This window comes from Urocitellus parryii, chromosome 4 (assembly GCF_045843805.1).
Source record: "Urocitellus parryii isolate mUroPar1 chromosome 4, mUroPar1.hap1, whole genome shotgun sequence".
NCBI classification, from domain to species: Eukaryota; Metazoa; Chordata; class Mammalia; order Rodentia; family Sciuridae; genus Urocitellus; species Urocitellus parryii.
In genome coordinates, this window is record NC_135534.1 from 54,031,907 (window position 1) to 54,046,361 (window position 14,455).

The following is a 14,455-nucleotide window of genomic DNA, read 5'->3' on the forward strand; positions in this document are numbered from 1 at the left end:
TGGTACATTTGATTTATACTTCTCTGCTGATGAAATTAAGAAATGTACATTTTTGTGCAATTCCTATTCATATTTTATATCATTTCTCTACTGTGTTGCTCATCTAACCTTCTTAATGCCTTATAATTCTTTTATATATTTTTTGTGTGGGAGGGTATAACTGAGGATTGAACCCAGTGGTGCTTAGTCACTGAACCACATCTCTAGCCCTTTTTAAAATTTTGTTACACAGTCTTACTAAGTTACTTAGGGCCTTTCTAAATTGCTGAGGCTGCCTTTGAACTCATGATCCTCATGCCTCAGCCTCTAGAGCCAGGATTACAGGAATATGCCACCATGCCCAGTTCTTTATATTTTCTTTATAAAACTTCTTCCTTGATTTTTCGGAATTGTTTGCATGACTCCTCCTGTTTTGATTTCCAGGCTAACCTCTGCTTTGTGGACGTTGATAACCATTTCATTGAGCTACCAGAGGACTTGCCTCAGTTTCCCAACAAATTGGAGTTTGTCCAGGAAGTCTCTGAGATTCTCATGGCATTTGGCATTCCCCCTGAAGGAAACCTTCATTGCAGCGAGAGTGCCTCTAAGTTGAAAAGGCTCCGGGCCTCTGAGTTTGTCTCTGACAAGAGGAATGGGAACATTGCTAGTTCCCCTTTGCATTCCTATGAGCTCCTTAAGGAGAATGAAACTATTGCCCGGTTGCAAGCCTTGGTCAAGAGGACTGGGGTAAGCTTAGAAAAGGTAAGATGCTGAATTTAAGTCTTACAAATTTCATTTGTGCTTGAATGCTGTCCTTGTTGAGTAAGGTGTGGGATGATAAAGCACCCAGTTCAGCACAAGGCATATTTGTGTACAGTAAAAGACTGATTCAGCTCTAGAGTAAATGTGATCCTAGCAAATGCTACTCAAATCAGAATCTGGATAGCTTCTCCAACACATGTTAAGGAAAGCCTGCTGCAATTCTGTGTGAGAACTATAGCAGAGTGACTCCATTGGAGGGGATGGTGGTGGTAATGATCAGAACTTTTTTCAAATTCATTGCCCTATGAGTTTCACAGCAACCTAAGGAACTTAGGACAGGTTTTAATTGTTTTATAGCTGAAAAAAGCAAACTTTAGAGAGCCCAAGTGGTTTTGCCTGATTCAATGCCTAGCAAATAGATGAGCTGAGGCCAGAACTGGTCCTCTTGAATTCTAATCCTGTGCTCTTTCCAGGGATGCACTTAACTTTTGTTTTCTGACCTTGGTGAAACTAAGCTTTCTGTACTTGGTTACCTATCTTCTTTTTTTTTTTTTTAGTTGTAGATGAACGAAATACCTTTTGTTTATTTATTTATTTTTATGTGGTGCAGAGGATTGAACCCAGTGCTTCATGCCTGCTAGGCAAGCCTCCACCACTGACCTAAACCCCAGCCCTGTTACCTATCTTCTTCTTACCTCTCCCATTCTTATATTTGTGTAAAAGTTATATGTTTTCTTTTTAAAAGTAATGGCCTGTTAAAAAGCAGAGAGATAATTAGGGAGATTAAAAAGGGTTTTTTGTTTGTTTGTTTGTTTGTTTGTCCTCTGAAAGGGAAAATACTTAGGGAAAAACATACAGAAAGTGACTTGGGGAAGAAATCCAAAGAGGTAGAGAACCAAAGTCTAATCTTGATACTTTGTATTACTGTTTATTATTATTACTGTTTTTTTCAATTACTTCCTACATTCCTTCCTTTCTGTTTGGCCCTTGAGATATTCAGCACCGTTTCCTCTATGGCTGAATTTCTCTCTTATGATGGTATCTTCACTTTCATTGAATTGCTAGATACCTTCAAATGGAGCTTTTTAACTTTCCTCCTGATCAGAATCCCTTTCTTTTATTTTTTCTTCCCATTTCTCCTTATTTTTTTCTCACCTTCTTACTTTTGCTGCTAAGTAAATAACCACTGGAAAAAAAATTAGAAGATTTGCATTTCTTTTGAATAAAATGAAGAGTATCTGTACTCAGCTGTTGTTTCTTTTTTGTAGCTGGAAGTACGTGAAGACTCCAGCAACAATAAGGATATTAAAGTTCAGTGTGATGAAGAAGAACTCAGAATTTACCAGCTAAACATTCAGATCCGGGAAGTTTTTGCAAATCGTTTTACTCAGATGTTTGCAGATTATGAAGTGTTTGTTATTCAGCCCAGCCAGGATAAGGAGTCCTGGTTTACCAACCGGGAGCAGATGCAAAACTTTGATAAAGTGAGTGTAATATTGCTGGGGAAGAGGTGATTAGAATGAGAACTCAGTTACTTCTTGAAGTAACCTAAAATGAGATTTTCTTTTGCAATATTACTGGAACAAGTGATTTTTGGGAGGTTTGGTAGTGGTTTGTGAGCCAGGAGGATTGAACTCAGGGATGCTTAACCACTACCACATCCTCAGCCCTTCAGCCCTTTTTAAAATGTATTTATTTATTTTATTTTGAGACAGGGTCTAAGTTGCCTATGGCCTCACTAAATTGCTGAGGCTGGCTTTGAACTTGCAATCCTCCTTCCTCAACCTTTCACTGGGTGGAACAAGTTTTATTGTCTTCAGATGTTAGTAAACTAGAAGGTTGTGTTGCATAAAAACAGATGTGCTAATTGTTACTATCAGGTGATTTATACCCAGACAAAGGACTCTCTCTTCCTTCTCTTTCTTCCTCTCCTCTTCCCCACTTTTGTCCCCCTTCCTTTTCCTCCTTCCTTTCTGTGCAGTGCTGCAGAAAAGGACTCTTAAGGCAAAGGTGTTCATTTAGATTGATTGGTTGCCTCAAAAAGTTACGTGAGTAAATTTGTAACTGAATGAGTGTTTTTAAAAAAGAAGCCACAGGGACAGCCTGGCACAGTGATTCATGCCTGTAATCCCAGCCACTCAGGAGGCTGAAGCAGGAGGATCACAGGTTTGAGGCAACTTAGCAAGCCCTGACTAAATAAATAAATAAGGGTGGGGATATAGCTCAGTTGTAAACACCCCTGGTTCAATCCCAGTACCACCCCACCCCACCCGCCCCCCCCCCAAAAAAAAAAGAAGGAAGGGATTTTGCAGTTTGCTTTTCATAAAGACCTGGAAAGCTCTGGAAGAATTCGCCTACTGCATCCGTTGGACATGTTGCCTTTGCAGTTCAAGGCTGACATACTCTTTCCCTGTCAATAACTGTTTCTTTTTGATCCCACCAGGCATCTTTTTTGTCAGATCAGCCTGAGCCCTACCTGCCTTTCCTCTCAAGATTCCTGGAGACCCAGATGTTTGCATCTTTCATTGACAACAAAATCATGTGTCATGATGATGATGATAAAGACCCTGTTCTCCGGGTATTTGATTCTCGGGTGGACAAGATCAGGCTGTTGAATGTTCGGACGCCTACTCTCCGAACATCCATGTACCAGAAGTGTACCACTGTGGACGAAGCAGGTAAGGCCTCCTGGGAGCTATACATTTTAGTCTCTTGGACTATGTCATCAACAGGTCTTGGTTCCTAAACAGCCCGCCTCTTCCTCTGTTTCTGCCTCTGCATATGTTTTTACCATTGCCTGCAATGTTTGTTTTCCTTGTTGTTTTTGCCTAACAATCTTCTTGTCATCCTTTAACACTTCTGTCCATTGGGAATAGGTCCTGCTGTAAGAGATAGAGAACCTAATCAACAGTGGGTTAAGCAGGAGGTTATTTTTCTTAAATTAGCAAGAAGTTCAAAATTGGTGGTTGCTGGTGTGTGTTCAGCTGCTCAGAACTGAGATTCTATCATTTTATTCAGCTTTCCTTAGCATGTTGGCTTTTATGATTTATGCTGATAACCTCATGGTTATAAGAGGCTTTTTATATTCACATGCAAGCCAACAAGAGGGAAAAGTTGATAACAGCTGTGTTTTCCCCCTTTCATCAGAAAACAAAAGTTTTCCTTGAAATTCTTGATAAGCTCTCTTGAGTCATAGGCCAGAGTCACGTTTTTAACTGCCTTTAAGTGCAAGGAAGGCTGTGAAAGTGAACACTGAACTGAGAGTAATGTTACCCTGACAATACTGAAGTTCTATAATCAAGAAAGAAGGGGTGAATGAGTAAGAAGTTGATATTTGTCACAAAACTAGCCTACATCCTTCTCTCTGAAGCCTTCTGTGATGCCCTAGGATGTGTCGGTTGATTCTTCCTCTGTGCCCTTTGATGCTTTGTCCTTCCCTTTACTCTATAGTTTCTTTTCTTTCTTTCTTTCTTTTTTTTTTTTTTTTTTGTTTGTGCTATAATTATTAGGGAACAGCTTAAGTGTGGAGACCATATTTATTCATTTTCTTAACCTTAGTCCTCCAGCATTGTGCCTGGCACACATGGATTTGAACAGTTGTGAACTACACAAATGATTGAATATGCCTTTCTGTTCACAGAGTCTGCATCTCGGTCAGCTTAGAGGATAGTCTCGGCTATCCTCTAAGGTTCACTTCCTTATGGGATGATCAGTTTCTTTACTGTATTTTTGTATATTTTTGTTGATTCATTTACCATATAACTACCACCATATATATGCTTAACATATGCTAATTGCTCAACAAATATTTGCTTTGAGTTTTTTTTTGTTGTTGTTGTTTGTTTGTTTGTTTTGTTTTTAGGTTTTGAGGATACAAGTGATAACAGTTTGAACAAAGTCTTGCTGCCTTCATCAACCTTACCTCCACCCTCTCTCCCTTCCCTCCCCTTCCCTGCCCTTCTCTTTTCTTATAATACTGAGGATTGATCCCAGGATTGTTCTACCAATTAGCTACATTCCCAGTCCATTTTACTTTTTATTTTGAGACAGCATCTCACTAAGTTGCCAAGGCTGGCTTTGAACTTGTGATCTTCTTGCCTCACCTTCCTGAGTAGCTGGGATTATAGGCATGTACCACCATGCCTAGCTCAACCTTACATTTTTTAGCTTTCTGTCTTTACTGAATAGCTTCTCTCTCAGGTTTTTCATTTAAGATGACTCTTGGGTAAGGCTTAAGGGCACATTACCCATATAAGTAGACTAAACCCTGCCTAAGGCTTTGGTCCTGAGCAGCTTAATGAAGATTTTTTTTAAAAACTGGATTTAGCATACCATTTCCTAAATCATAGTACAAATCAGGCTCCAATCCCTTTCATTTTGTGGTACATTGAAAATGACAGTATTTTGAGTATGACACACTAGAGTGAGGCATCTGCTTATAGCTAGACACTGTAAGGACAGATGCTGTAGTCAGTTGAGGCCCTACTCATCTGCCATAGGGTTGAGGCAATCAGTTCTTATCCCCCCCCCCGCCCCCTTTTTTGAATTAAAAAGAATTTTTTTTTTTGTAGTTTAGATGGACAGAATGCTTTTATTTTATTTGTTTATTTTTATGTGATGCTGCAGATCGAACCCAGTGCCCCATGCATGCTGGGCAAGTTCTCTGCCACTGAGCTACAGCCCCATCCCTCTTATCCCTTTTGTAGTCCTTCTGTTATGCACTGAACACTGCAACATACTGATTTGAATCACTCTACTCTCAGTTGTGGCCAGAGCATTTAGTATCATGAGTTTGTTAGAATGTGGGTTTGGGGGGCTGGGGGTGTGGCAGAGCACTTGCCTAACATGTATGAGGCACTGGGTTCAATTCTCAGCATCAAATATAAATAAATGAATAAAATAAAAGTCTATTAACATCTAAAAAAATAATAAAAAGAAAATGTGGATTTTGGAATATGGAATGCAGAGTTAACTAACCCTCATTTGTAAGGCTTATTTCAGAAAAATGGGTGTCCCAGAGATGCTTTAGGCAGCTATCTGCTTTGCTTCCAGAAATCCTGGGTCTATCCTTATCATTGGTATAACTCTTAGGTATGAACCAGATATACACACTTGAAATATACTTGAGCAGGCTTCTTGCCACTGGCCTCAGATCCTTAACCTTGACTAGTAGTAGAGCTATCTTATCCCATCCCACATCTTAGCTTCTTGAACCAGTTTGATTGGAAAATGGTAATAACATAACTAAAGACATCTTATTGGAGATCCTTTAAAATGTTTCATTTTATGATCCATTCAAAGTTTTGTTGAATAAGAGAAAAAGGGAAAGGGGAAGTGAAGAAGGCCCAGATAGAAGATGACTGGACCTAGAACACATAGCAAGGCCAAAGTTGAAGTGTTCTTACATGACTCTAGAAAATGCTGGGAGAGTTATTAGCTTTTTAAATTTTTACTCTTTGAAAGTTTTGAGATATAATTGGTACACAAAGTGTTGGCATATGCTTACACTTGCATCAAGAACTGGTGGACATACTTATTATCCTCAAAAGTTTCCTCAGGGGGCTGGAGATGTGGCTCAAGCAGTAGTGCGCTCGCCTGGCATGCGTGCGGCCGGGGTTTGATCCTCAGCACCACATACAAACAAAGATGTTGTGTCCACCGAAAACTAAAAAATAAATATTAAAAAGATCCCTCTCCCTCCCTCCCTCCCTCCTCTCTCTCTCTCTCTCTCTCTCTCCCTCCTCCCTCCCTCCCTCCCTCCCTCCCTCCCTCCCTCCCTCTCTCTCTCTCTCCTCCCTCCCTCCCTCCCTCTCTCTCTCTCTCTCTCTCCTCCCTCCCTCCCTCCCTCTCTCTCTCTCTCTCTCTCTCTCTCCTCCCTCCCTCCCTCCCTCCCTCCCTCCCTCTCTCCCTCTCTCTCTCTCTCTCTCTCTCAAAAAAGTTTCCTCAGGTCACTTTGTAATTTTTGATTTTTAAACAATGTTGTGACATAGTTGAATACAGTTAACTTAACTGTTAATATCTCTAATTCTGCTAATTCTGACAGTTGTGTCAGTTCTGTCTTGGTTTCAATCATGAATAATTTTTTTCTATCATTTCTTACATTATCTGGCTTCTTTGCTCACCTGGTGATGTTTTAGGCAGCTTTTTCAGTGCTATAAGCAAGAGACCAAACAAGAAAAGTCAGAGGAGAAAAAGCTTATTTTGGGGGGCTCATGGTTTCAGAGGTCAGTCCATAGAAGGCCAGCTCTCATAACCAAGTCATTCCGTCTCCTAGCTTTCTTGCATTGCCCCACACATGAGGTTTTGGGGGACACCTAATATTTAACCATAACACCTGGTTATCTTTGATTAGATGATTTTACCGTTTTTGAGTCCTGGATACTTTGTTTTCCTATAAATATTCTTTTTTAAAAAATATTTATTTTTAGGTTTAGTTGGACACAATATCTTTATTTTATTTTTATATGGTGCTGAGGATCAAACCCAGTGCCTCACGCATGCTAGGTGAGCACATTACCACTTGAGCCACATCCCCAGCCCCAAATATTCTTGATTATTGTTCTGGGATATAATTTATTTGGAAATAGTTTGATTCTTTTGGGCTTTCCTTTAGATATTTATTTGTTAGAACTAGAGAATCCTTTAGTCTGTGGCTAATTATTTTCCTCTACTGAGGCAAGACTCTTCTTAGTACTCTGTTTAAAGACCTATGAATGATAGCTTAAAGATCTATTTAAAGATGATTTAAAGACCTATGATGATGGGGCTGGGGATGTGGCTCAAGTGGTAGCGCGCTCGCCTGACATGCGTGAGGCCCGGGTTCGATCCTCAGCACCACATACAAAGATGTTGTGTCTGCTGATAACTAAAAAATAAATATTAAAATTCTCTCTCTCTCTCTCTCTCTCTCTCTCTCTCTCTCTCTCTCTTTAAAAACAAAAAAGACCTATGATGAGGTTTTAAAGACTGGTTTTCTAGCTCTGGATATGAACTGTATATATTATTCCTTCTAAACTTTCAGGTGATTCTTTTCCCATCCTTGAGTAGTTGCTTTACTTGTTTGAACTAATCAGTTAACCTACTGAATACTCAAGTGGGGGACCCCCTGCAGATCTGGGTTCTCTCTCCTCTCTGCTACCATTTCTTGTTAACTCTAGCTACCTTGGTCTCTTTAACTCAAGGAGACCACTAGACTCTTGTCTAATTTTCCCCTTCCTATTCCACAGGTTGAAAACTCTCTCAAGGCAATTAACTGGGGCAGTTTTAAGAGTTACCTCGTTTATTTCCTGTTTGTCAGGGAGCACTGCCCAATGTTTTGAAATTCATTTTTTCATGTATTTTGCCTGGTTTCTTTTTTCCTGTTATTTTAGGAAGGAGGGTAAAATCATTCCTTTTTACTACATCTTGGTTGAAGTGGAAGAGTAACTCTTTCTAAAAAAAAATATTTGACTTGACTTTTAAAAAAAATATTTTAATCCAGAGAAAGCAATTGAGCTACGTCTGGCAAAAATTGACCATACTGCGATTCACCCACACTTACTTGACATGAAGATTGGACAAGGGAAGTATGAACCAGGCTTTTTCCCTAAGCTGCAGTCTGATGTACTTTCTACTGGGCCAACCAGCAACAAGTGAGTCAACCCCAGAAATTCCCTAACCTAGCTTCCAAGCCACAGAAGTGAGGGTCATTCATATCTGAGCTGGAGCTATTCCAAAGACCTCAGAATTTTATAAAGCAAATATGGAGAAGACCAGACTATGTAGGTTGTTCATTTGTTTGAATAATAGATAGGTGACAGAGTCTGTCAGCTCCTGTCTCCACTGTGCAAATTGAAATAGCTGTACATGTCCAGAACCCACAAAAACCCAGGCTGCAGATGGTTTATAATAATCTCATGCCTGGATTGCATATATAGTTTTCAATAAGTGGTGGTTGAAATAATTGGAGCCTGAACTGAAAAAGATAACAGCTGGATTACTGCACTTCTAGAGATGAGTATGTGTGAGTTGAATGATTGTAGTTTTGGATCTATAGTTTTTTGTAGATGTTTCAATATAAATAAGTCTGTGTTCCTTGGGATGTTCTCTCATTCAGTTACTGCTTTTTTCCTTTCCCTTCGTTCTTCCTTTTTTTGTTCTATCAGAAAAATAAAGGCTGTTTTCAATTTAACAGTAATCACATGTGTAGTTAACACATTTATAGCAGAAAGTCCAAAATGTCAGCTCTTAGAGAAATCTTACTTTAAAGAGATCTTCAGTAATAAATTGACTCATTAGCTACCAATATTCTCCCAAATTCTCCAGGCTACCATTCCTGAGTATTATTTCTTTTTATTCTGAGAAAATATCTGTAATTTCTGGGTCCTTTTAAAATAAGAAACATATTAATTATATAAATTAATGGGATTTATTGTGACATTTCTGTATATTAGTTGTTGCTTTTATCTCTGACCTGTCTCTGGTGACTTCTTGGTGGTTTCCTGTGCCCAGCATTGGCCTCCTAGACATTCAGGTTTTCTCCTGTCAATTGACCTTACTCCTTTTTAGTGTTTTGTTTGTGTGTTTGTTTTTGGTTTTTGGTGCTGGAGTTGCACAGGCTAGGCAGGCACTCTGTCACTGAGTTACAACCACAGCCCATAGTGGAATGTTGTTAATTGCCTGCTTTGATTCTGTCAGGTGGACAAAAAGGAATGCCCCTGCCCAGTGGAGGCGGAAAGATCGGCAGAAGCAGCACACAGAACACCTACGTTTAGATAATGACCAGAGAGAGGTAAGATACTTAAGAATGACAAAGAATGACCCTATTATTTTGCTGTACACTCCTTCTCTTTTATCACTTCTTTGGTCTCTGGTCTGATTCATTTATCCTAGTAGTAACCTCTTCCCCTAAAGAAAGGTTAATAATAGGTCTAGTTCTTGATATGTGATACTGGTCCTAAGTTATGATAATTCAGGATGGAGGATGTTGTGTAAATGGCAACTAGCCACTGACCTTGTGGATCCTCTCCATACTTGTGCATGATACAAACTCACTGGTTGGGAAGACATTTTTAAAGTTGGTGAGGCATTTTTTGTTTTTGTGGTAGGAAAGGAGTTAATTTTATTAGAGTGAAAATGAGGAAAGTGAACTTGGATTAATGCTGCGAATCTCTGAATCTGAGGAGCAAGGGCACTTGTTCCTATTTTTTTGATATCTTAATTTAAAATGGTTAATCTTGACCTTTTTTCTTTTTAATTTTTTTTAACGAGATATTTATTTTTTTTTTTTTAGTTATTGGCAGACACAACATCTTTGTTTGTACGTGGTGCTGAGGATCGAACCCGGGCCGCACGCATGCCAGGCGAGCGCGCTACCGCTTGAGCCACATCCCCAGCCCGACCTTTTTTCTTAGGGGACTGAAAGAGGGGGATGATGTGCTTGGGGACTGAGGATTCTCAAATTTACCTCTTGAATCCTCATTGCTTGAAAGCTGGGTTTCTCTGCTCTACTATAATTTGTTTCTAATAAAGTTTCTAGTTCTAAACTTCAGGGTGGAGAGCCTGCCTTCATAGTTACAGAGAAGTTGTGAAAATGGGGCTTTACCTTAGAAGCCTATTTCAAGGAACTTCTTTTTGAGAGAAAACCCTATAATTTTTATCTTACACAGATATAACCCAATAAAGCATATGGTTTTCACATGTGTCTGTCACTTCAGTGAGTAGGAAAACAATGTTTTGCCTTTGCTGTTTCTTTTCCTTTTTTTGCTACCAGGGATTGAACCTAGGGCACTTAACCACTGAGCCACATCCCCAGCCCTTTTAATATTTTTATTTAGAGACAAGGTCTTTCTAAGTTGCTTAGGGCCTTGCTAAGTTGCTGAGGCTGGTCTTGAACTTGTGATCCTCTTGCCTTAGTCTCAAGCTGCTGGTATTATAGGTGAGCACCACTGCACATGGCTGCTTTTACTGTTTCTTAAAGGAATAGATGATAACTGGAAGGTTTGAATATGAATGTTTAACTGTTGAACTACAGGATATAGTCTTGCTTAGATTTTTTTGTAAAGGTGGCATAAGAAGTGTTAGTATTGGTGTTGTTTTAAAACTGACCCCTGTTGGTACAGTTGAGAATTCAACATGTCAATTAAAAAAAAAAAAAAAAAAAGAGAGAGAGAGAGGGAGAAAAGAAAAAGAAAAAAACAGAAACTTAACTTCTGTGTCTTCCATCTCACCTCTGTATTACTCTTTTCAGCAGTATTTATTTGAATGTGCTTTTTGGTCAAAATCACTTGAGGTAAGCACTTGAAATATAAAGATGACAAGGAGGTAGCCTTGCCCTCAGAGAATGTCAGTTTATTAAGGGGGAAAGTCAAGTAATCAATGAACAAAACTGCTTGCAGTGGGAGCCAGCATCTGTTTCTACATCAACCTCTAAGCCTTGGAGATTGATAGACTTGTTAGAAGAGAAGAGTAAATGACAGGCTCTAAAGCTTGGTGTATGAATATTTTGGGCACATATTTTGGAGGGGAGAGGTACAGAAGATAGCTAGCAAGTTAGGAGATGGATAGCAATAGTCCAGATGATAGGAATTATTCAAACCTTGGGGGGTTGATGATAGTGGCAGATTAAGGGGCTACAACACAGAGTGGACAGAATTGTGCAGCTAGAGAAAAATATGAGGGAAGGGAGAAGAGAAGTATAGGGTAAAAATGTTGGTTGTGAACCTGGGAAGTTACTAAGGAGATGTAATTGTGTAGTTTACTGTATTGATGTGGATTTTATGTCTAAACAAATAACACATGGAAAATCACCAGTATATTGTAGAAAAGTAGTTGTTTTGAGTGTATAGTCTTATTTTCTCATGCCTTAACTTACTATTTTTATTTTTTATTTATTTGAGCATATGGAGTACTAGGGATGAACCCAGGGCATCACACATGCTATTAGTAAGCACTCTACTAATAAGCTATATTATCTGCCCACAGGCCCTAATTTAGGAAGGTTAGAAAGAGTAGATATCTTTGGTATGGGCAGAAGAGTAATTTCTCTCAACTTGATGGAAAAAATGATTTTCTCAAGGTATTCTGAGATTTGATTGGATTTGCACATTGAGCTAGGCATGCTGTAGCCATGTATTTTTTTTTTTGCCTCTTATATCTTTAAATCACAGATATAGTACTCATGTATTTCTTTATCAGCAAAAATAGAAATCGTATTATCTCAGTTTTTCCATTTGTTACAAGAATTGCCTTTTAAACTTTCTGCTCCTGACCTTATCTGAACCAAGAAGAGGGAGCAAGAAAATGTGAGGTGATAGTGCCCTCTTCAGGCACCCATCATTGTTGGTCACTTATGAGCTTTTTATTTTTCTGTTTGATGTAGAAGTATATCCAGGAAGCCAGAAATATGGGCAGCACCATCCGCCAGCCCAAACTGTCCAACCTCTCTCCATCAGTCATTGCCCAAACCAACTGGAAGTTTGTAGAGGGCTTGCTGAAGGAGTGCCGCAATAAGGTGAGCTTTGGTGCTTCTGCATGCGTGTCGTTTCCCTTAGTAACAAAAGGAGACCATTGCTTGGCTCTGACCACTGCCTTTCTTTTTTCTTTTTTTTTTTTTTTGATACTAGGGATTGAATTCAGGGGCACTCAACTACTAAGCCACATTCCCAGCCCTATTTTGTATTTTATTTAGAGACAGGGTCTCACTGAGTTGCTTGGCACTTCACTTTGCTGAGGCTAGCTTTGAATTCTGATCCTTCTGTCTCAGCCTCCTGAGCCACTGGGATTACAGGCATGTGCCACCATGCCTAGCTGACCACTCCTTCTTGATTTAAAAAATACTGTTATATAAAGGGATAAAACTAGTTGTAAGATCCTGTTAACCTGGAATTAATTGTATTGTTTTAAATAGCGTAATACCATTGAGTGCAAATATGCTTTGCATGATATTAGCTTAATATATAATTTTAAAAATTGAAAGATAGATGTAGGGTCTTTTTATTTATTTATTATTTTGGTATTGGGGATTGAGTTCAGGTACTTTATCACTGAGCTACACCCCCAATCTTTTTTTTTTTTTTTTTTTTGAGAGAGGATCTTGCTAAGTTGTCAAGGGTTTCACTAAATTGCTGAGGCTGGCCTTAAACTTGTGATCCTCTTGTCCCAGCCTTCAGGGTCTCTGGGATTACAAGTATGTGACACCATGCTGGCAGATATCTGAGATTTTCCATGCAATGTTATCTTTCCTGCCATCAAAACATTGGTACTGCTACATTTCTTGAAAGAGTGTTCCTTCATTGTCTCTGAAACTCATTCGCAGGTTTTGAGATGCAAGTCCAGGCAGTGACAGCTTTATGTGTCCACTGCCTGGATAAATGATGACTGTGAAAGGCATGCCATTTTCAGACATAGTACTATGTGGGAAAATGTGGTGCTTAGAATTGAAGAAATATAGTAAACAGTCTTAACACCATCAAGTTTTGGCAAGCATGTGAAACAGCAGGTGCAATCTTCGTTGGAAGTACAAATTGATACGGTCACTTTGGAAAACAGCATAACATTATGTAGTAATTCTTCTCTTAGGTATATTGCCTGGAGAAACTCTTGCAGTGTGTCCTGGGAGATAGGTATAAGAAGTTTAGAGCACCATTCTTTGTAATAGTCCCAAACTTGGAAAAAAAAAACAAAAACAAAGGCTAATCATTAGGACAATTAATAAATGATTTGTAGCTTTTTCATTCAATACATGCTATACAGCAGTAGAACCAGGTGACATTTATACCCATCAACTTGGATGAATTTCATAAACCCAAAGTTGAATGAAAAACCAAATCATAAAAGAAAAATACAGGCAAAACTAAATTATATTGTTCAGGGATTCCCATATACATGGCAATTATTTCCTTAATTTTGTTTAGTTTCATTGTATAAGTTGTCACTTCAAGGGTGAAAAGGTGATTGGAAGAGGACACATAGGGTGCCTTAAAGGTGTAGACGGACTGTTTTATTTTTTAACCTGGGTGTTTTAACACATAAACACCCACAATATATTTTACAATAAAAAAATGAGTAACACTGGAAAGAAATGACAAAATATTAAGAGTTGTTGCTTCTTCAGGGTAGTTTGAGGTGTGTTTATTTTCCCTGCTTTTTAGATTTTTAGATGTTACAAATTTATAGCATAATTAAATATTACTTAAGAACTTGGACTCAAGATTCAGGCAGATTTGGGTTCAAAAGCCAGATCTCCTACTCCTTTACTGTGTGACTTTGGACAAGTAACTTAAATTTTCTGGCAATTTACACATCAGTAAATTGAGAATGATAATAGTTATCTTTTGAAATTGTTGAGAGGCTTAAATGAGATAATGTAATGCTTAGTATAGCACCTAACACATATTTAATAAAAATTGTGATTATCATTACACAGATTTTTTTGGTTATAGTTTTATAATAAGCATTTGAAGATTTTTATTAATTATTCTCATTTTTTAATCCTCTTGACAGTTATTTCAGATATATTTCTAGGTTATATTATGCTTGAAGTTTTGTTTAAGGTTATGTAAATAGAATCAGGATGTGAGAGGTGAGTATGACTGAAAGATTTTATTTGATTCTTTCCATTTTATAAATGCAAAAGCTGAATCCAGAGTGATGAAATCACTTGCTGAGGATCCTATGGTGATTGCTATGTTCTCATTTTTTTTCTTAACTAAACTTTTAAAGTATGCACTCCCTG

At 38.5% G+C, this 14,455-nt stretch overlaps 1 protein-coding gene across 2 annotated transcripts in view; it reads left to right on the top strand.

The window, feature by feature from the left end:
* Positions 1-14,455, top strand: part of Dennd5a (DENN domain containing 5A) — an 88,941-nt gene that overhangs the window by 53,948 nt on the left and 20,538 nt on the right. For both annotated transcript variants that reach the window (XM_026409559.2, XM_026409560.2), the window contains exons 6-11: positions 424-741; positions 2,010-2,225; positions 3,185-3,419; positions 8,222-8,372; positions 9,418-9,511; positions 12,101-12,232. In XM_026409559.2, coding sequence (XP_026265344.2) covers positions 424-741; positions 2,010-2,225; positions 3,185-3,419; positions 8,222-8,372; positions 9,418-9,511; positions 12,101-12,232 — 1,146 coding nt within the window. The remainder of the gene's footprint in view (positions 1-423; positions 742-2,009; positions 2,226-3,184; positions 3,420-8,221; positions 8,373-9,417; positions 9,512-12,100; positions 12,233-14,455) is intronic.